Source organism: Mytilus galloprovincialis, chromosome 3 (genome assembly GCF_965363235.1).
Source record: "Mytilus galloprovincialis chromosome 3, xbMytGall1.hap1.1, whole genome shotgun sequence".
In the NCBI taxonomy this organism is placed as follows: domain Eukaryota; kingdom Metazoa; phylum Mollusca; class Bivalvia; order Mytilida; family Mytilidae; genus Mytilus; species Mytilus galloprovincialis.
The window spans coordinates 41,661,007-41,685,201 of record NC_134840.1 but is presented as its reverse complement, the minus strand read 5'-3'; the positions used below and the strand labels follow the sequence as shown (position 1 = coordinate 41,685,201).

Sequence of the window (24,195 nt, the reverse complement as noted above, 5' to 3'; positions counted from 1 at the left end):
CCAATTTCTTTTCAAGCATGTTGAATTTCAAGGATACACCTATAAAATGACACTTTTTTATACTTGAAATTTTACACAGATAGATATAAAAAAGTGCATTTGTGAAAAGTAGATAGTAAAGGAATATATTTAAACTTATTAACACTTATTGTCCTCATTATGTTGATTATGTTGATGCTGATATTTTGGTCATGCTTTTCTTCAACAGCTTAGTATGAAGTTTTTACACTAAATCCTTCAGAGGTGTACTAACTGAGGCCACATTTAAAAGAATGTCTGTTTCCCCTCCCCCGGGTCTACCCTTTGTAAACCGACCAGGAAGGCGGGTTCTTTTTTTTTTTTTTTAACTGGATGTGATTGTCATAGCATGGTCACATGAATGGTTTGACTTGTCTAGTCCAGGCCACTTATCAGTTGTTTGTGCTCAATTTGAGTGTATTTATTTAGATTATCAATCCTTCTGCTTTCAAGCACTTTTCAAAAATGGAAACAAATTATTTTCAGGAAAAAAATAATTAAGATTTTTTTGTGGAAAATAATTTTTTGATCCGGGGGCTTATTTTTGACCCGGGTGGGGGGAGGGGAAACAAACATATTTTTAATTTTGGCCTGACATACAAGACTGGGAAAATACAGATTGTTTGTAAGTTGAAATAGGGCTTTAACTAGCCTCCAATGACTGTAAATAGTTTTAGATCAGAAATGTGTGTCTTTTGTTACATGTTTTAGTACTATGTACTGATCTGTGGGTCAAGCCCTCTCCAACAGATTATTACTGCTTGTTTTTATAATGTTTTGCTTATCCACTGTCCAAGTTTAGAAGTCAAAAGGAAAAGAGAGCTCACAATCATGTTAAACCAGGCCCCCAATCCTTTTGTGCCAGGAACCTGTGAACCAGTTGCTATTTGTTAGTTGCTGACCTGCATGTGTTAATCATCCATTGTTGTAATATAAACCCAGCCTTTGCATTGCAAAGTTTGATATTTTCAATACAATGGCAGATTGTATATTGAAAGAAGGCCTGCCTCTTCTCTCCTTTGTGTAGAAATTTAATTGTTGTCCTAATATCTCACTAATTCTACTTTTCATGGTCTGAATGCTATATCACATTTCACTATATATGATTCTGAAAGTGTAGGAGCCCTGCTAAAACTAATGCAAATATGGACAGAAACCTATTTTTCCTTAGAAATACCTGGTGAATAAGCTCTCAGAAACTTGTATGGATCTTCTTGGTCTAGTTCTTTTGCTATTGACAACAGTTTGGTGTTCTCTATGGCCTTTAATTTCTCCAAAGCTTCCTCTAGTATTTTTATGTCGGGTGAGGACCTTGATATAAAAGATAAACTACAAATATATCTATCAGATTTATTGAGTCATTCATTAGTTGTTTTTGGCTTTGAACTATATGTCAGTTAATGTTAATGCGAGTACTCTCAGATTTGTCCTTTGTGTCTTTTTGTTTTTTGGATGTACAAGTACCTGTCCACTTCCATTCTGCGCTTTACCGACTGTTCAAGGGCTGTATAGCCAGTCATCGGTGCTTTTGTTAGATGAATTTCTAGTTGTATACATCTCCTGAGTTAAACCTTTTTCAACTGATTTTATAGTTTGTTCTAATGCTGTACTGTTACACCACTATCCTAGGTCCACTACAGTTCAGTGGTTGTTGGTTTCATGTTTGTAATATTTGTTTTGTTTTTTAATTGTTTTGTTATGAATTAGGCTGTTAGTTTTCTCAATTGAATTGTTTCATATCTTTCATGTCAGGGCTTTTAAAGGCCAACCATAGAGTATGGGGTTTTCTAATTATTGAAGGCCGTATGTTTGTTTATAGTTGCTTACATCTACTTCATTTGAATTTTGATTGATAGTTGTCTCATTGGCAATCATTCCACATCTCCTTATTGGTATATTAAAATAAAAAATAAAGTTTGAAGTTGTCATATAAAATGAAAGCAGAAAAAAGAGGTATACAATGTATAGGGAAAAAAGTTCTGACAAAAGTGTCTGTGCTTTACAAGAATAACTCTGTAAAATCAGCCAAACGTTTTAATTACGTTGAGATCTTTAGGGAATATTAAGCTTCTCAATGATCAAAATTAGTGTTTGTCAAACTGCATATAACCAGTGTAATTTTTTTGATAAAATGGTTGGTTTAAATTTTTAGAAATTCTTATATTTTTGTCAAAGGGTCAAACTTGATACTTTGTCAAAATTTTATGAAAATTAACCGAGCCAAATTAATTTTAGTGAATGTGTTGGGTACCACCTTAAACCAAATATTGTCTTAATCAAATAAACTATTGACACAGACATATGGCTTTCCTGTACATATTCCTGTATGCTATCTAAACGCATGTAAAACAATTGTATAATGCAGATGATTATCAGTATATTTAGAAAAATGGAATGTAGGGTTTCCTGAAAAGAGTACAATGTTATGTTGTAGAAAAACTTGTTTCAAACTAGATGTGCTAGAATTATATACATGTGCATGTGCATGTATACCATGTATACAAGGATGAAAAAAAAACCAGAAGGTTCCAAAATCCAGACATTTGGAATAATCCAATATTTTGAAAGGGAATGTTGGATGAGGACCAGTTAAAATCAGAAATTCTTAATTTTTATTAAATAATTTCTAACAGGAACTCTTTGAAAAAAACATTCTTTTATCATACAAGGGGTTGCCAATTTAAGTTAATTTCATAGCATTTCATTCCTCTTAAAACAACAAAAAGCTGGATATAAGTATTCTGTTTTTGCAGGATTTAAAAAACATTTAAGTTGGGCATTAGTGTTACCATTGTTATATTTTGTTGTTGTTTTTTTGTTTTGCAAGTAGAGAAGTAGTTAAGTGATGAATTGAACCAAACACATAGCTATTACCCAATAAGTCTTTGTAGCAAGAAAATGGTTCGTTTACTTTCTATAGTGACATCTCTACTTAGTTTAACTAATCTTTCATGTTTATCATGTTTGGTGTCCAGTTCTAACTGATACTGTCTAAACATTGCTACTGTTGGACAGTTCTCATCAACAGTTGTTGAAGCTTCTGCTTTTCTTTTTCTTTGTGCTGAAAAATAAAATATTACTGATCAAGGCCTGCAACTTTAAAATTAATAGAAATGTTGTCCTTTAAAAACACAAATTAAGATAAGTTTGAAAGAATAATAATAGAGGACAATGGGTCAAATTTATCGTATTACAAGGGGGGGGAAGGAAAAGAAAAATTTATACAAAAAAAATATATATTTTACTTGGCGAAAAAAATAATAAAGTGGGGAAAAATATATTGTTTTGGCGAAAGAGGTTGCGAAAAAAATAATTGACCCAGGGGAAACCCTGTAAATTATGCTAATAGTTTTATCAATTGAATTGCTTCAATTTTTCATTTCAGGGCAATGACAACTGTCAAAAGAATAAAGAGTTTGTTAAACTGCTGTTTGCCTTTTGTTTATTTTATGCTTTTGAGTATATTTCATTGAAACTTGGTATAGTCTGGGGTTGTTTCTTCAAAAGAATGACTTGCACATGTACATGTACACAACAGTCCATGTCCCACTCTTGCTATAATTTCTTTTTTTGTAAAAATACTGATTACAAACATGACAAATGCATATCTGCTTTTTTCAATTGATTGTATGTGCAAGTCTTTTGATTCAACCATTGTCAACAAAAAAAATGGAAATGCCCACTCCTATGGGTTGGCAGAGTGGACAAGCCAGAAATTTTGCACACCCAGTGCCCACTCCCACAGTGGGCGGGTGGACACAGAAAAATCCACCTGAGCTGTGATGTACATGTAGTTCTAAAAAGAAAAACTTAACTTAGAAATGCAGGTACATTTTTTTTTAATGCTGGTGCCTGCAAAATAGCCACTGTGCATGCCTTACAATAAACACACATTTAATATTTCTGTTTAAAAATGAATTTGTTACAGCCGGCAAAGTATTCATTTTTAAACAGAAATATAACAAGGTTTTCTCATTTTTAAAGAAATATGCAGGTGTTTTTAAGGTTCATCATAACAAATGGACAAATATGGCCGTATTTTCACCTCAAAAACTACTCAGTGTACAGACTTACCTGCCAGTCTGCCAGGCCTTAAAACTTTCCAAACTGCACAGGTAAGTCTGTACACTGAGTAGTTTTTGGGGTGAAAATAAGGCCATATTTGTCCATTTGTCATGTTTGTTATGATGAACCTTTAACAGGTTGCAATTGGGCTCAAGTCAGGAAATGTGGGGTATTCCCTATTTTTAGAGAACACTCCAGTTTTCTGGGGTGAAAAAAAAAAAAAACAGTTTACAGGGACTTCATTTTTCCTTTTCAGTTTATGGTATGCAATCTACAAAAAACGCACCTACATTTGTAAATATGATAATATGTATTTATGATAGCAAGTGTTATATAAGTTAAACCAGATGCTCCGCAGGGTGCAGCTTTATACGACCGCAGAGGTTGAACCCTAAACGGTTGGGGCAAGTATGGACACAACATTCAAGCTGGATTCAGCTCTAAATTTGGATTGTGATTAAATAGTTGACACAGCATAGGTTTCTGACACAGAATGAATATGGTCTAATGAACTTAAAATATTTTTTTTGCCTTTGAGCAATTCACTATGCTGTTGAATATTAATCCTCTCAATAAATGTTTGAAGAAATTTTCTTTTTATTTTTGAAATCTGAAATGAGAAAAATTTAACCCCCCCCCTCCCACCCCCCACCCCCCCCCCCACCCCCGCCCTATTTTTTTTTCACAGCCCCCTTTCCCTTTTTCCAAAACTGATCTCAATTCAAATTTCTAATGGAGTTTGCAACAATAACTACTCATTTAAATACATCATATAATATTAAAATGTAAAATAAAGTGCTTGTTATTACTGAATGGTAAAGATTGTTTTAAATGATCAGTTGGTAGTAAAAGTGAATATACATTGTATATTGTATAAAACAATGATTTAAGTTGATTCAACTACAATTCAGGACAAAGAAAGATAACTCCAATTGAAAATTTCTTTATTGCACAATATTGTGCAATTAGATATTTCTTGCTATTGCGCAATACTGTGCAATTGAAAATATTTGCTATTGCACAATACTGTGCAATTGAAGATTTCTTGCTATTGCGCAATACTGTGCAATTGAAAATTTCTTGCTATTGCACAATACTGTGCAATTGAAGATTTCTTGCTATTGCTGAATACTGTGCAATTGAAAATTTCTTGCTATTGCACAATACTTAATATAGTAATTTTGGATCCTGATTTGAACCAACTTGAAAACAGGGCCCATAATCAAAAATCTAAGTACATGTTTTGATTCAGCATATCAAAAAAGCCCAAGAATTCAATTTTTGTTAAAATCAAACTTAGTTTAATTTTGGACCCTTTGGACTTTAATGTAGACCAATTTGAAAACGGGACCAAAAATTAAGAATCTACATACACTATTAGATTTGGCATATCAAAGAACCCCAATTATTCAATTTTTGATGAAATCAAACAAAATTTAATTTTGGACCCCGATTTGGACCAACTTGAAAACTGGGGCAATAATAAAAAATCTAAGTACATTTTAAGATTCAGCATAGCAAAGAACCCCAAGGATTCATTTTTTGTTAAAATCAAACTAAGTTTAATTTTGGACCCTTTGGACCTTAATGAAGACCAATTTGAAAACGGAACCAAAAATTAAGAATCTACATACACTGTTAGATTCGGCATATCAAAGAACCCCAATTATTCAATTTTTGATGAAATTAAACAAAAGTTCAATTTTGGACCCTTTGGGCCCTTATTCCTAAACTGTTGGGACCAAAACTCCCAAAATCAAACCCAACCTTCCTTTTATGGTCATAAACCTTGTGTTTAAATTTCATAGATTTCTATTTACTTATACTAAACTTATGGAGCGAAAACCAAGAATAATGCTTATTTGGGCCCCTTTTTGGCCCCTAATACCTAAACTGTAGGGACCTCAACTCCCAAAATCAATCCCAACCTACTAGTCCATCAGCTAGTTCTCAAAAGCGCGCTAGTTAAGGAGTTTGTGTTACACCCCAGGGTACCGCGATTTTTTTTGATAGAATTCAACTTCATTATCTTATTGATAAAATACAAGGTGTTAGACTAAAAAAAAAAGTGTCCAAAAGAGGTTTAAAAACGTCCCTTTCAATGGTCCCCTCATTTAGCAATCACGACTAAGTAATTTTTAAATAAGATTTTTAATATAAAGCAATTAAAAAAAAATAAAGTATAGGTTTAAACAACTAAAACAGATACAAAACTATCATATTAATTGTAACTCGGAAGATTTTTTGTTTTAAAAAAAAAAAAAATTTTACATTAAAAATAATCCGATTTTTTTGGTTCAAATTAAGGCACATTTTCTCCTTTCATAAAGAAATTCGTTATACAATTACCCGTTTTAGTTAATTAAACTTGAGAATTAATCATTATGCAATGTATAAATCATTTGCAGTATTTATATATCGTCTAAAATATGAATTATTTCATAAAATATATGTACGTGCAAATACTCGTGAAATACCGGAAATCACCAAATTACCGTCTTTGATTCAGTATACAACATGTACAATGTATTCACACATAGGGAAAACGGTACTATTTATTCTGCCATAGGCGACAATGTTAACATTTTCTAAATTTACCACTTTTTAAGATAAAAACCTGGATAAAACAGTTATATGTTGTGTTAGTACTTTATTACTCTGTTTTAAAAATTAAAGCCAAATAGTATCATGACCAACTTCCAACGGAGCTTGTTTATGTTATCCATGCCCACCGTCATTTTGCACCAAATTTATGAAATTTTGCAAGTCTTTTCGAATAATTCTCTAGAAAATATTTCAATAGGTTTTAAAATTTATATTGTAAATATACACACTGCAGTTATTCATAGATAAATAAAAAATATATTGTACCCTTACATCCAATCACAGCGCTCCTAATTTGACTTCCTTCACCTGCCTTGGGTACACAAAAGGCCAACCTAATGCTGGGAAAATTAAATACTACCGTTTTCCCTATACTGTGACATAAAGATATAAAGAATTCTTATGACATTATTAATGCAATACTGGGCTATTGTGAAAACCTTGGCTATAATAAATTCTTGTATGACCCCAGTACTTAAAGAAACATAGATCATTTTATGTCCCCACCCCTACATGCTGGTTTACCTCATTCTCTACTTCTTTCAGAAAAGCCTTAATAAACAACCTGTATCCAATCATATCTTATCTTATTTAAAAAGAATGATAAATAGTTCCATTTAAACAGATAAAATGGACAGTTCCATTCAATTTGTATTCATTTTATCAAAAATTTACAAGAAATGCACAAATTCAAGATTTTTCATACTAATCTCCATTCCATGCTTTAGTATATGCCATATTGTGGTTGAAATTTTTAGAGCTTGTTATAAAATCTATTATTCTGTCTTGAGATGATGAAAACAAAGATATTAGACACTTTAAACATTAAATATGCAAACTACTCAGCTATAAAGTTGCCTTTGTTGCCTGTATTAATCAATGAAAAAGCTGAATTATGTCCCTTGGGAGTATTAATTTCCAACAAAAGTCCTTTCAAACAGTAGGAAATGAAAAATTATTTATGTCTGATATAATAAAAGAAAGAAACTACAAAATGAAGCACTTTTGAAATATTTGCTGCATGCATTATCAAGAATGTGAACAATTCTTTACACAGGAGAGTATAAATTCTATGTAAATTTAGCCTCAAGTGGGCCTCTTTTTTTCTTAGATGAACAATTCTAACACTGAAAATGCTTTCAATGTGACCAAATATTGCCTACTTCCATAAACAGTACAAACTAAACCAGACAATTTCCCATTTTAATAGATTATGTTTACAGAAATACCCAAGTTATACATTTAGGGAATTACGCAGCAAAAAAGGCAAACATTTCAGTAAAAAATATTTGTCGCGACTTGAATTCTGGTGTTTCCAATTGAAAAAATCATAGCGAAAGGTGAAATCAAATACAAAAGAACTATAATATGGTGCATTTTACACAATATAGTTAATATTGACATCCTAGAATAAAGTTTTATATCATTACCAATCAATTTGACCTATCATGATGACTCAGCACTTTTCTCAACAGTATTGTTCTCAGTGAAAAATTTCTATTCTTTCTGATAAAAATCAAATGTACTAATCAAAAGTTTCAAAATAGTATAAAAGAATTGAAGTTTGAGTGACTTTGATTTCCCTTGCTATCTTCAGTATAGGGAAAACGGTACTATTTATTCTGCCATAGGCGACAATGTTAACATTTTCTAAATTTACCACTTTTTAAGATAAAAACCTGGATAAAACAGTTATATGTTGTGTTAGTACTTTATTACTCTGTTTTAAAAATTAAAGCCAAATAGTATCATGACCAACTTCCAACGGAGCTTGTTTATGTTATCCATGCCCACCGTCATTTTGCACCAAATTTATGAAATTTTGCAAGTCTTTTCGAATAATTCTCTAGAAAATATTTCAATAGGTTTTAAAATTTATATTGTAAATATACACACTGCAGTTATTCATAGATAAATAAAAAATATATTGTACCCTTACATCCAATCACAGCGCTCCTAATTTGACTTCCTTCACCTGCCTTGGGTACACAAAAGGCCAACCTTATGCTGGGAAAACTAGATATCATTGAGATGGGAGCCATCTCTGTGGGCCCCGCTGTGAATAATGTGCATTAAAAAATTGTATCTTTACCATAGGACATGGGTTTGTCAACTGAAATCAAAGTTTTTGACCTTGACCTTGAAGTTGTAAATAAATTATGACACACCCTTTGGTGTTGGTTTATAAACATGTCAAGTATAAACTTTGAAATGATAAAGGTTCTCAAGATATAGAGCGGACACGATCTTTACCATAGGACATGGGGTTGTCAACTGAAACCAAAGTTTTTGACCTTGAACTTTGCCCTAGGCAGTCGTTCATAAATTATGACACACCCTCTGGTGTTGGTTCATATACATGTCAAGTATAAACTTTGAAATCATAACGGTTCTCAAGATATAGAGCGGACACGATCTTCACCACAGGACACAGGGTTGTCAACTGAAACCAAAGTTTTTTTACCTTGACCTTTGACCTAGGAAGTTGTACATACATCATGACACGCCCTCTGGTGGTGGTTAATAAACATGTAAAGTATAAAGTATGAAATCATAATGGTTCTCTAGATATGGAGCGGACACAAAGTGTTACGGACGGACGGACGGACGGACGGACAGACTGATCACTATAGGGGACCGCCTTTGGCGGGACCCTAATTAAATACTACCGTTTTCCCTATACTGTGACATAAAGATATAAAGAATTCTTATGACATTATTAATGCAATACTGGGCTATTGTGAAAACCTTGGCTATAATAAATTCTTGTATGACCCCAGTACTTAAAGAAACATAGATCATTTTATGTCCCCACCCCTACATGCTGGTTTACCTCATTCTCTACTTCTTTCAGAAAAGCCTTAATAAACAACCTGTATCCAATCATATCTTATCTTATTTAAAAAGAATGATAAATAGTTCCATTTAAACAGATAAAATGGACAGTTCCATTCAATTTGTATTCATTTTATCAAAAATTTACAAGAAATGCACAAATTCAAGATTTTTCATACTAATCTCCATTCCATGCTTTAGTATATGCCATATTGTGGTTGAAATTTTTAGAGCTTGTTATAAAATCTATTATTCTGTCTTGAGATGATGAAAACAAAGATATTAGACACTTTAAACATTAAATATGCAAACTACTCAGCTATAAAGTTGCCTTTGTTGCCTGTATTAATCAATGAAAAAGCTGAATTATGTCCCTTGGGAGTATTAATTTCCAACAAAAGTCCTTTCAAACAGTAGGAAATGAAAAATTATTTATGTCTGATATAATAAAAGAAAGAAACTACAAAATGAAGCACTTTTGAAATATTTGCTGCATGCATTATCAAGAATGTGAACAATTCTTTACACAGGAGAGTATAAATTCTATGTAAATTTAGCCTCAAGTGGGCCTCTTTTTTTCTTAGATGAACAATTCTAACACTGAAAATGCTTTCAATGTGACCAAATATTGCCTACTTCCATAAACAGTACAAACTAAACCAGACAATTTCCCATTTTAATAGATTATGTTTACAGAAATACCCAAGTTATACATTTAGGGAATTACGCAGCAAAAAAGGCAAACATTTCAGTAAAAAATATTTGTCGCGACTTGAATTCTGGTGTTTCCAATTGAAAAAATCATAGCGAAAGGTGAAATCAAATACAAAAGAACTATAATATGGTGCATTTTACACAATATAGTTAATATTGACATCCTAGAATAAAGTTTTATATCATTACCAATCAATTTGACCTATCATGATGACTCAGCACTTTTCTCAACAGTATTGTTCTCAGTGAAAAATTTCTATTCTTTCTGATAAAAATCAAATGTACTAATCAAAAGTTTCAAAATAGTATAAAAGAATTGAAGTTTGAGTGACTTTGATTTCCCTTGCTATCTTCAGTATACTGTGACATAAAGATATAAAGAATTCTTATGACATTATTAATGCAATACTGGGCTATTGTGAAAACCTTGGCTATAATAAATTCTTGTATGACCCCAGTACTTAAAGAAACATAGATCATTTTATGTCCCCACCCCTACATGCTGGTTTACCTCATTCTCTACTTCTTTCAGAAAAGCCTTAATAAACAACCTGTATCCAATCATATCTTATCTTATTTAAAAAGAATGATAAATAGTTCCATTTAAACAGATAAAATGGACAGTTCCATTCAATTTGTATTCATTTTATCAAAAATTTACAAGAAATGCACAAATTCAAGATTTTTCATACTAATCTCCATTCCATGCTTTAGTATATGCCATATTGTGGTTGAAATTTTTAGAGCTTGTTATAAAATCTATTATTCTGTCTTGAGATGATGAAAACAAAGATATTAGACACTTTAAACATTAAATATGCAAACTACTCAGCTATAAAGTTGCCTTTGTTGCCTGTATTAATCAATGAAAAAGCTGAATTATGTCCCTTGGGAGTATTAATTTCCAACAAAAGTCCTTTCAAACAGTAGGAAATGAAAAATTATTTATGTCTGATATAATAAAAGAAAGAAACTACAAAATGAAGCACTTTTGAAATATTTGCTGCATGCATTATCAAGAATGTGAACAATTCTTTACACAGGAGAGTATAAATTCTATGTAAATTTAGCCTCAAGTGGGCCTCTTTTTTTCTTAGATGAACAATTCTAACACTGAAAATGCTTTCAATGTGACCAAATATTGCCTACTTCCATAAACAGTACAAACTAAACCAGACAATTTCCCATTTTAATAGATTATGTTTACAGAAATACCCAAGTTATACATTTAGGGAATTACGCAGCAAAAAAGGCAAACATTTCAGTAAAAAATATTTGTCGCGACTTGAATTCTGGTGTTTCCAATTGAAAAAATCATAGCGAAAGGTGAAATCAAATACAAAAGAACTATAATATGGTGCATTTTACACAATATAGTTAATATTGACATCCTAGAATAAAGTTTTATATCATTACCAATCAATTTGACCTATCATGATGACTCAGCACTTTTCTCAACAGTATTGTTCTCAGTGAAAAATTTCTATTCTTTCTGATAAAAATCAAATGTACTAATCAAAAGTTTCAAAATAGTATAAAAGAATTGAAGTTTGAGTGACTTTGATTTCCCTTGCTATCTTCAGTATACTGTGACATAAAGATATAAAGAATTCTTATGACATTATTAATGCAATACTGGGCTATTGTGAAAACCTTGGCTATAATAAATTCTTGTATGACCCCAGTACTTAAAGAAACATAGATCATTTTATGTCCCCACCCCTACATGCTGGTTTACCTCATTCTCTACTTCTTTCAGAAAAGCCTTAATAAACAACCTGTATCCAATCATATCTTATCTTATTTAAAAAGAATGATAAATAGTTCCATTTAAACAGATAAAATGGACAGTTCCATTCAATTTGTATTCATTTTATCAAAAATTTACAAGAAATGCACAAATTCAAGATTTTTCATACTAATCTCCATTCCATGCTTTAGTATATGCCATATTGTGGTTGAAATTTTTAGAGCTTGTTATAAAATCTATTATTCTGTCTTGAGATGATGAAAACAAAGATATTAGACACTTTAAACATTAAATATGCAAACTACTCAGCTATAAAGTTGCCTTTGTTGCCTGTATTAATCAATGAAAAAGCTGAATTATGTCCCTTGGGAGTATTAATTTCCAACAAAAGTCCTTTCAAACAGTAGGAAATGAAAAATTATTTATGTCTGATATAATAAAAGAAAGAAACTACAAAATGAAGCACTTTTGAAATATTTGCTGCATGCATTATCAAGAATGTGAACAATTCTTTACACAGGAGAGTATAAATTCTATGTAAATTTAGCCTCAAGTGGGCCTCTTTTTTTCTTAGATGAACAATTCTAACACTGAAAATGCTTTCAATGTGACCAAATATTGCCTACTTCCATAAACAGTACAAACTAAACCAGACAATTTCCCATTTTAATAGATTATGTTTACAGAAATACCCAAGTTATACATTTAGGGAATTACGCAGCAAAAAAGGCAAACATTTCAGTAAAAAATATTTGTCGCGACTTGAATTCTGGTGTTTCCAATTGAAAAAATCATAGCGAAAGGTGAAATCAAATACAAAAGAACTATAATATGGTGCATTTTACACAATATAGTTAATATTGACATCCTAGAATAAAGTTTTATATCATTACCAATCAATTTGACCTATCATGATGACTCAGCACTTTTCTCAACAGTATTGTTCTCAGTGAAAAATTTCTATTCTTTCTGATAAAAATCAAATGTACTAATCAAAAGTTTCAAAATAGTATAAAAGAATTGAAGTTTGAGTGACTTTGATTTCCCTTGCTATCTTCAGTATACTGTGACATAAAGATATAAAGAATTCTTATGACATTATTAATGCAATACTGGGCTATTGTGAAAACCTTGGCTATAATAAATTCTTGTATGACCCCAGTACTTAAAGAAACATAGATCATTTTATGTCCCCACCCCTACATGCTGGTTTACCTCATTCTCTACTTCTTTCAGAAAAGCCTTAATAAACAACCTGTATCCAATCATATCTTATCTTATTTAAAAAGAATGATAAATAGTTCCATTTAAACAGATAAAATGGACAGTTCCATTCAATTTGTATTCATTTTATCAAAAATTTACAAGAAATGCACAAATTCAAGATTTTTCATACTAATCTCCATTCCATGCTTTAGTATATGCCATATTGTGGTTGAAATTTTTAGAGCTTGTTATAAAATCTATTATTCTGTCTTGAGATGATGAAAACAAAGATATTAGACACTTTAAACATTAAATATGCAAACTACTCAGCTATAAAGTTGCCTTTGTTGCCTGTATTAATCAATGAAAAAGCTGAATTATGTCCCTTGGGAGTATTAATTTCCAACAAAAGTCCTTTCAAACAGTAGGAAATGAAAAATTATTTATGTCTGATATAATAAAAGAAAGAAACTACAAAATGAAGCACTTTTGAAATATTTGCTGCATGCATTATCAAGAATGTGAACAATTCTTTACACAGGAGAGTATAAATTCTATGTAAATTTAGCCTCAAGTGGGCCTCTTTTTTTCTTAGATGAACAATTCTAACACTGAAAATGCTTTCAATGTGACCAAATATTGCCTACTTCCATAAACAGTACAAACTAAACCAGACAATTTCCCATTTTAATAGATTATGTTTACAGAAATACCCAAGTTATACATTTAGGGAATTACGCAGCAAAAAAGGCAAACATTTCAGTAAAAAATATTTGTCGCGACTTGAATTCTGGTGTTTCCAATTGAAAAAATCATAGCGAAAGGTGAAATCAAATACAAAAGAACTATAATATGGTGCATTTTACACAATATAGTTAATATTGACATCCTAGAATAAAGTTTTATATCATTACCAATCAATTTGACCTATCATGATGACTCAGCACTTTTCTCAACAGTATTGTTCTCAGTGAAAAATTTCTATTCTTTCTGATAAAAATCAAATGTACTAATCAAAAGTTTCAAAATAGTATAAAAGAATTGAAGTTTGAGTGACTTTGATTTCCCTTGCTATCTTCAGTATACTGTGACATAAAGATATAAAGAATTCTTATGACATTATTAATGCAATACTGGGCTATTGTGAAAACCTTGGCTATAATAAATTCTTGTATGACCCCAGTACTTAAAGAAACATAGATCATTTTATGTCCCCACCCCTACATGCTGGTTTACCTCATTCTCTACTTCTTTCAGAAAAGCCTTAATAAACAACCTGTATCCAATCATATCTTATCTTATTTAAAAAGAATGATAAATAGTTCCATTTAAACAGATAAAATGGACAGTTCCATTCAATTTGTATTCATTTTATCAAAAATTTACAAGAAATGCACAAATTCAAGATTTTTCATACTAATCTCCATTCCATGCTTTAGTATATGCCATATTGTGGTTGAAATTTTTAGAGCTTGTTATAAAATCTATTATTCTGTCTTGAGATGATGAAAACAAAGATATTAGACACTTTAAACATTAAATATGCAAACTACTCAGCTATAAAGTTGCCTTTGTTGCCTGTATTAATCAATGAAAAAGCTGAATTATGTCCCTTGGGAGTATTAATTTCCAACAAAAGTCCTTTCAAACAGTAGGAAATGAAAAATTATTTATGTCTGATATAATAAAAGAAAGAAACTACAAAATGAAGCACTTTTGAAATATTTGCTGCATGCATTATCAAGAATGTGAACAATTCTTTACACAGGAGAGTATAAATTCTATGTAAATTTAGCCTCAAGTGGGCCTCTTTTTTTCTTAGATGAACAATTCTAACACTGAAAATGCTTTCAATGTGACCAAATATTGCCTACTTCCATAAACAGTACAAACTAAACCAGACAATTTCCCATTTTAATAGATTATGTTTACAGAAATACCCAAGTTATACATTTAGGGAATTACGCAGCAAAAAAGGCAAACATTTCAGTAAAAAATATTTGTCGCGACTTGAATTCTGGTGTTTCCAATTGAAAAAATCATAGCGAAAGGTGAAATCAAATACAAAAGAACTATAATATGGTGCATTTTACACAATATAGTTAATATTGACATCCTAGAATAAAGTTTTATATCATTACCAATCAATTTGACCTATCATGATGACTCAGCACTTTTCTCAACAGTATTGTTCTCAGTGAAAAATTTCTATTCTTTCTGATAAAAATCAAATGTACTAATCAAAAGTTTCAAAATAGTATAAAAGAATTGAAGTTTGAGTGACTTTGATTTCCCTTGCTATCTTCAGTATACTGTGACATAAAGATATAAAGAATTCTTATGACATTATTAATGCAATACTGGGCTATTGTGAAAACCTTGGCTATAATAAATTCTTGTATGACCCCAGTACTTAAAGAAACATAGATCATTTTATGTCCCCACCCCTACATGCTGGTTTACCTCATTCTCTACTTCTTTCAGAAAAGCCTTAATAAACAACCTGTATCCAATCATATCTTATCTTATTTAAAAAGAATGATAAATAGTTCCATTTAAACAGATAAAATGGACAGTTCCATTCAATTTGTATTCATTTTATCAAAAATTTACAAGAAATGCACAAATTCAAGATTTTTCATACTAATCTCCATTCCATGCTTTAGTATATGCCATATTGTGGTTGAAATTTTTAGAGCTTGTTATAAAATCTATTATTCTGTCTTGAGATGATGAAAACAAAGATATTAGACACTTTAAACATTAAATATGCAAACTACTCAGCTATAAAGTTGCCTTTGTTGCCTGTATTAATCAATGAAAAAGCTGAATTATGTCCCTTGGGAGTATTAATTTCCAACAAAAGTCCTTTCAAACAGTAGGAAATGAAAAATTATTTATGTCTGATATAATAAAAGAAAGAAACTACAAAATGAAGCACTTTTGAAATATTTGCTGCATGCATTATCAAGAATGTGAACAATTCTTTACACAGGAGAGTATAAATTCTATGTAAATTTAGCCTCAAGTGGGCCTCTTTTTTTCTTAGATGAACAATTCTAACACTGAAAATGCTTTCAATGTGACCAAATATTGCCTACTTCCATAAACAGTACAAACTAAACCAGACAATTTCCCATTTTAATAGATTATGTTTACAGAAATACCCAAGTTATACATTTAGGGAATTACGCAGCAAAAAAGGCAAACATTTCAGTAAAAAATATTTGTCGCGACTTGAATTCTGGTGTTTCCAATTGAAAAAATCATAGCGAAAGGTGAAATCAAATACAAAAGAACTATAATATGGTGCATTTTACACAATATAGTTAATATTGACATCCTAGAATAAAGTTTTATATCATTACCAATCAATTTGACCTATCATGATGACTCAGCACTTTTCTCAACAGTATTGTTCTCAGTGAAAAATTTCTATTCTTTCTGATAAAAATCAAATGTACTAATCAAAAGTTTCAAAATAGTATAAAAGAATTGAAGTTTGAGTGACTTTGATTTCCCTTGCTATCTTCAGTATACTGTGACATAAAGATATAAAGAATTCTTATGACATTATTAATGCAATACTGGGCTATTGTGAAAACCTTGGCTATAATAAATTCTTGTATGACCCCAGTACTTAAAGAAACATAGATCATTTTATGTCCCCACCCCTACATGCTGGTTTACCTCATTCTCTACTTCTTTCAGAAAAGCCTTAATAAACAACCTGTATCCAATCATATCTTATCTTATTTAAAAAGAATGATAAATAGTTCCATTTAAACAGATAAAATGGACAGTTCCATTCAATTTGTATTCATTTTATCAAAAATTTACAAGAAATGCACAAATTCAAGATTTTTCATACTAATCTCCATTCCATGCTTTAGTATATGCCATATTGTGGTTGAAATTTTTAGAGCTTGTTATAAAATCTATTATTCTGTCTTGAGATGATGAAAACAAAGATATTAGACACTTTAAACATTAAATATGCAAACTACTCAGCTATAAAGTTGCCTTTGTTGCCTGTATTAATCAATGAAAAAGCTGAATTATGTCCCTTGGGAGTATTAATTTCCAACAAAAGTCCTTTCAAACAGTAGGAAATGAAAAATTATTTATGTCTGATATAATAAAAGAAAGAAACTACAAAATGAAGCACTTTTGAAATATTTGCTGCATGCATTATCAAGAATGTGAACAATTCTTTACACAGGAGAGTATAAATTCTATGTAAATTTAGCCTCAAGTGGGCCTCTTTTTTTCTTAGATGAACAATTCTAACACTGAAAATGCTTTCAATGTGACCAAATATTGCCTACTTCCATAAACAGTACAAACTAAACCAGACAATTTCCCATTTTAATAGATTATGTTTACAGAAATACCCAAGTTATACATTTAGGGAATTACGCAGCAAAAAAGGCAAACATTTCAGTAAAAAATATTTGTCGCGACTTGAATTCTGGTGTTTCCAATTGAAAAAATCATAGCGAAAGGTGAAATCAAATACAAAAGAACTATAATATGGTGCATTTTACACAATATAGTTAATATTGACATCCTAGAATAAAGTTTTATATCATTACCAATCAATTTGACCTATCATGATGACTCAGCACTTTTCTCAACAGTATTGTTCTCAGTGAAAAATTTCTATTCTTTCTGATAAAAATCAAATGTACTAATCAAAAGTTTCAAAATAGTATAAAAGAATTGAAGTTTGAGTGACTTTGATTTCCCTTGCTATCTTCAGTATACTGTGACATAAAGATATAAAGAATTCTTATGACATTATTAATGCAATACTGGGCTATTGTGAAAACCTTGGCTATAATAAATTCTTGTATGACCCCAGTACTTAAAGAAACATAGATCATTTTATGTCCCCACCCCTACATGCTGGTTTACCTCATTCTCTACTTCTTTCAGAAAAGCCTTAATAAACAACCTGTATCCAATCATATCTTATCTTATTTAAAAAGAATGATAAATAGTTCCATTTAAACAGATAAAATGGACAGTTCCATTCAATTTGTATTCATTTTATCAAAAATTTACAAGAAATGCACAAATTCAAGATTTTTCATACTAATCTCCATTCCATGCTTTAGTATATGCCATATTGTGGTTGAAATTTTTAGAGCTTGTTATAAAATCTATTATTCTGTCTTGAGATGATGAAAACAAAGATATTAGACACTTTAAACATTAAATATGCAAACTACTCAGCTATAAAGTTGCCTTTGTTGCCTGTATTAATCAATGAAAAAGCTGAATTATGTCCCTTGGGAGTATTAATTTCCAACAAAAGTCCTTTCAAACAGTAGGAAATGAAAAATTATTTATGTCTGATATAATAAAAGAAAGAAACTACAAAATGAAGCACTTTTGAAATATTTGCTGCATGCATTATCAAGAATGTGAACAATTCTTTACACAGGAGAGTATAAATTCTATGTAAATTTAGCCTCAAGTGGGCCTCTTTTTTTCTTAGATGAACAATTCTAACACTGAAAATGCTTTCAATGTGACCAAATATTGCCTACTTCCATAAACAGTACAAACTAAACCAGACAATTTCCCATTTTAATAGATTATGTTTACAGAAATACCCAAGTTATACATTTAGGGAATTACGCAGCAAAAAAGGCAAACATTTCAGTAAAAAATATTTGTCGCGACTTGAATTCTGGTGTTTCCAATTGAAAAAATCATAGCGAAAGGTGAAATCAAATACAAAAGAACTATAATATGGTGCATTTTACACAATATAGTTAATATTGACATCCTAGAATAAAGTTTTATATCATTACCAATCAATTTGACCTATCATGATGACTCAGCACTTTTCTCAACAGTATTGTTCTCAGTGAAAAATTTCTATTCTTTCTGATAAAAATCAAATGTACTAATCAAAAGTTTCAAAATAGTATAAAAGAATTGAAGTTTGAGTGACTTTGATTTCCCTTGCTATCTTCAGTATACTGTGACATAAAGATATAAAGAATTCTTATGACATTATTAATGCAATACTGGGCTATTGTGAAAACCTTGGCTATAATAAATTCTTGTATGACCCCAGTACTTAAAGAAACATAGATCATTTTATGTCCCCACCCCTACATGCTGGTTTACCTCATTCTCTACTTCTTTCAGAAAAGCCTTAATAAACAACCTGTATCCAATCATATCTTATCTTATTTAAAAAGAATGATAAATAGTTCCATTTAAACAGATAAAATGGACAGTTCCATTCAATTTGTATTCATTTTATCAAAAATTTACAAGAAATGCACAAATTCAAGATTTTTCATACTAATCTCCATTCCATGCTTTAGTATATGCCATATTGTGGTTGAAATTTTTAGAGCTTGTTATAAAATCTATTATTCTGTCTTGAGATGATGAAAACAAAGATATTAGACACTTTAAACATTAAATATGCAAACTACTCAGCTATAAAGTTGCCTTTGTTGCCTGTATTAATCAATGAAAAAGCTGAATTATGTCCCTTGGGAGTATTAATTTCCAACAAAAGTCCTTTCAAACAGTAGGAAATGAAAAATTATTTATGTCTGATATAATAAAAGAAAGAAACTACAAAATGAAGCACTTTTGAAATATTTGCTGCATGCATTATCAAGAATGTGAACAATTCTTTACACAGGAGAGTATAAATTCTATGTAAATTTAGCCTCAAGTGGGCCTCTTTTTTTCTTAGATGAACAATTCTAACACTGAAAATGCTTTCAATGTGACCAAATATTGCCTACTTCCATAAACAGTACAAACTAAACCAGACAATTTCCCATTTTAATAGATTATGTTTACAGAAATACCCAAGTTATACATTTAGGGAATTACGCAGCAAAAAAGGCAAACATTTCAGTAAAAAATATTTGTCGCGACTTGAATTCTGGTGTTTCCAATTGAAAAAATCATAGCGAAAGGTGAAATCAAATACAAAAGAACTATAATATGGTGCATTTTACACAATATAGTTAATATTGACATCCTAGAATAAAGTTTTATATCATTACCAATCAATTTGACCTATCATGATGACTCAGCACTTTTCTCAACAGTATTGTTCTCAGTGAAAAATTTCTATTCTTTCTGATAAAAATCAAATGTACTAATCAAAAGTTTCAAAATAGTATAAAAGAATTGAAGTTTGAGTGACTTTGATTTCCCTTGCTATCTTCAGTATACTGTGACATAAAGATATAAAGAATTCTTATGACATTATTAATGCAATACTGGGCTATTGTGAAAACCTTGGCTATAATAAATTCTTGTATGACCCCAGTACTTAAAGAAACATAGATCATTTTATGTCCCCACCCCTACATGCTGGTTTACCTCATTCTCTACTTCTTTCAGAAAAGCCTTAATAAACAACCTGTATCCAATCATATCTTATCTTATTTAAAAAGAATGATAAATAGTTCCATTTAAACAGATAAAATGGACAGTTCCATTCAATTTGTATTCATTTTATCAAAAATTTACAAGAAATGCACAAATTCAAGATTTTTCATACTAATCTCCATTCCATGCTTTAGTATATGCCATATTGTGGTTGAAATTTTTAGAGCTTGTTATAAAATCTATTATTCTGTCTTGAGATGATGAAAACAAAGATATTAGACACTTTAAACATTAAATATGCAAACTACTCAGCTATAAAGTTGCCTTTGTTGCCTGTATTAATCAATGAAAAAGCTGAATTATGTCCCTTGGGAGTATTAATTTCCAACAAAAGTCCTTTCAAACAGTAGGAAATGAAAAATTATTTATGTCTGATATAATAAAAGAAAGAAACTACAAAATGAAGCACTTTTGAAATATTTGCTGCATGCATTATCAAGAATGTGAACAATTCTTTACACAGGAGAGTATAAATTCTATGTAAATTTAGCCTCAAGTGGGCCTCTTTTTTTCTTAGATGAACAATTCTAACACTGAAAATGCTTTCAATGTGACCAAATATTGCCTACTTCCATAAACAGTACAAACTAAACCAGACAATTTCCCATTTTAATAGATTATGTTTACAGAAATACCCAAGTTATACATTTAGGGAATTACGCAGCAAAAAAGGCAAACATTTCAGTAAAAAATATTTGTCGCGACTTGAATTCTGGTGTTTCCAATTGAAAAAATCATAGCGAAAGGTGAAATCAAATACAAAAGAACTATAATATGGTGCATTTTACACAATATAGTTAATATTGACATCCTAGAATAAAGTTTTATATCATTACCAATCAATTTGACCTATCATGATGACTCAGCACTTTTCTCAACAGTATTGTTCTCAGTGAAAAATTTCTATTCTTTCTGATAAAAATCAAATGTACTAATCAAAAGTTTCAAAATAGTATAAAAGAATTGAAGTTTGAGTGACTTTGATTTCCCTTGCTATCTTCAGTATACTGTGACATAAAGATATAAAGAATTCTTATGACATTATTAATGCAATACTGGGCTATTGTGAAAACCTTGGCTATAATAAATTCTTGTATGACCCCAGTACTTAAAGAAACATAGATCATTTTATGTCCCCACCCCTACATGCTGGTTTACCTCATTCTCTACTTCTTTCAGAAAAGCCTTAATAAACAACCTGTATCCAATCATATCTTATCTTATTTAAAAAGAATGATAAATAGTTCCATTTAAACAGATAAAATGGACAGTTCCATTCAATTTGTATTCATTTTATCAAAAATTTACAAGAAATGCACAAATTCAAGATTTTTCATACTAATCTCCATTCCATGCTTTAGTATATGCCATATTGTGGTTGAAATTTTTAGAGCTTGTTATAAAATCTATTATTCTGTCTTGAGATGATGAAAACAAAGATATTAGACACTTTAAACATTAAATATGCAAACTACTCAGCTATAAAGTTGCCTTTGTTGCCTGTATTAATCAATGAAAAAGCTGAATTATGTCCCTTGGGAGTATTAATTTCCAACAAAAGTCCTTTCAAACAGTAGGAAATGAAAAATTATTTATGTCTGATATAATAAAAGAAAGAAACTACAAAATGAAGCACTTTTGAAATATTTGCTGCATGCATTATCAAGAATGTGAACAATTCTTTACACAGGAGAGTATAAATTCTATGTAAATTTAGCCTCAAGTGGGCCTCTTTTTTTCTTAGATGAACAATTCTAACACTGAAAATGCTTTCAATGTGACCAAATATTGCCTACTTCCATAAACAGTACAAACTAAACCAGACAATTTCCCATTTTAATAGATTATGTTTACAGAAATACCCAAGTTATACATTTAGGGAATTACGCAGCAAAAAAGGCAAACATTTCAGTAAAAAATATTTGTCGCGACTTGAATTCTGGTGTTTCCAATTGAAAAAATCATAGCGAAAGGTGAAATCAAATACAAAAGAACTATAATATGGTGCATTTTACACAATATAGTTAATATTGACATCCTAGAATAAAGTTTTATATCATTACCAATCAATTTGACCTATCATGATGACTCAGCACTTTTCTCAACAGTATTGTTCTCAGTGAAAAATTTCTATTCTTTCTGATAAAAATCAAATGTACTAATCAAAAGTTTCAAAATAGTATAAAAGAATTGAAGTTTGAGTGACTTTGATTTCCCTTGCTATCTTCAGTATACTGTGACATAAAGATATAAAGAATTCTTATGACATTATTAATGCAATACTGGGCTATTGTGAAAACCTTGGCTATAATAAATTCTTGTATGACCCCAGTACTTAAAGAAACATAGATCATTTTATGTCCCCACCCCTACATGCTGGTTTACCTCATTCTCTACTTCTTTCAGAAAAGCCTTAATAAACAACCTGTATCCAATCATATCTTATCTTATTTAAAAAGAATGATAAATAGTTCCATTTAAACAGATAAAATGGACAGTTCCATTCAATTTGTATTCATTTTATCAAAAATTTACAAGAAATGCACAAATTCAAGATTTTTCATACTAATCTCCATTCCATGCTTTAGTATATGCCATATTGTGGTTGAAATTTTTAGAGCTTGTTATAAAATCTATTATTCTGTCTTGAGATGATGAAAACAAAGATATTAGACACTTTAAACATTAAATATGCAAACTACTCAGCTATAAAGTTGCCTTTGTTGCCTGTATTAATCAATGAAAAAGCTGAATTATGTCCCTTGGGAGTATTAATTTCCAACAAAAGTCCTTTCAAACAGTAGGAAATGAAAAATTATTTATGTCTGATATAATAAAAGAAAGAAACTACAAAATGAAGCACTTTTGAAATATTTGCTGCATGCATTATCAAGAATGTGAACAATTCTTTACACAGGAGAGTATAAATTCTATGTAAATTTAGCCTCAAGTGGGCCTCTTTTTTTCTTAGATGAACAATTCTAACACTGAAAATGCTTTCAATGTGACCAAATATTGCCTACTTCCATAAACAGTACAAACTAAACCAGACAATTTCCCATTTTAATAGATTATGTTTACAGAAATACCCAAGTTATACATTTAGGGAATTACGCAGCAAAAAAGGCAAACATTTCAGTAAAAAATATTTGTCGCGACTTGAATTCTGGTGTTTCCAATTGAAAAAATCATAGCGAAAGGTGAAATCAAATACAAAAGAACTATAATATGGTGCATTTTACACAATATAGTTAATATTGACATCCTAGAATAAAGTTTTATATCATTACCAATCAATTTGACCTATCATGATGACTCAGCACTTTTCTCAACAGTATTGTTCTCAGTGAAAAATTTCTATTCTTTCTGATAAAAATCAAATGTACTAATCAAAAGTTTCAAAATAGTATAAAAGAATTGAAGTTTGAGTGACTTTGATTTCCCTTGCTATCTTCAGTATAGGGAAAACGGTACTATTTATTCTGCCATAGGCGACAATGTTAACATTTTCTAAATTTACCACTTTTTAAGATAAAAACCTGGATAAAACAGTTATATGTTGT

At 30.5% G+C, this 24,195-nt stretch overlaps 1 protein-coding gene across 2 annotated transcripts in view; it reads right to left on the bottom strand.

Annotated features, from left to right (window-relative positions):
- Positions 1-24,195, bottom strand: part of LOC143067964 (translin-associated protein X-like) — a 32,841-nt gene that overhangs the window by 777 nt on the left and 7,869 nt on the right. For both annotated transcript variants that reach the window (XM_076241632.1, XM_076241633.1), the window contains exons 2-3: positions 2,893-3,079; positions 1,196-1,329 (exon numbers count right to left, since the gene is read on the bottom strand). In XM_076241632.1, coding sequence (XP_076097747.1) covers positions 1,196-1,329; positions 2,893-3,079 — 321 coding nt within the window. The remainder of the gene's footprint in view (positions 1-1,195; positions 1,330-2,892; positions 3,080-24,195) is intronic.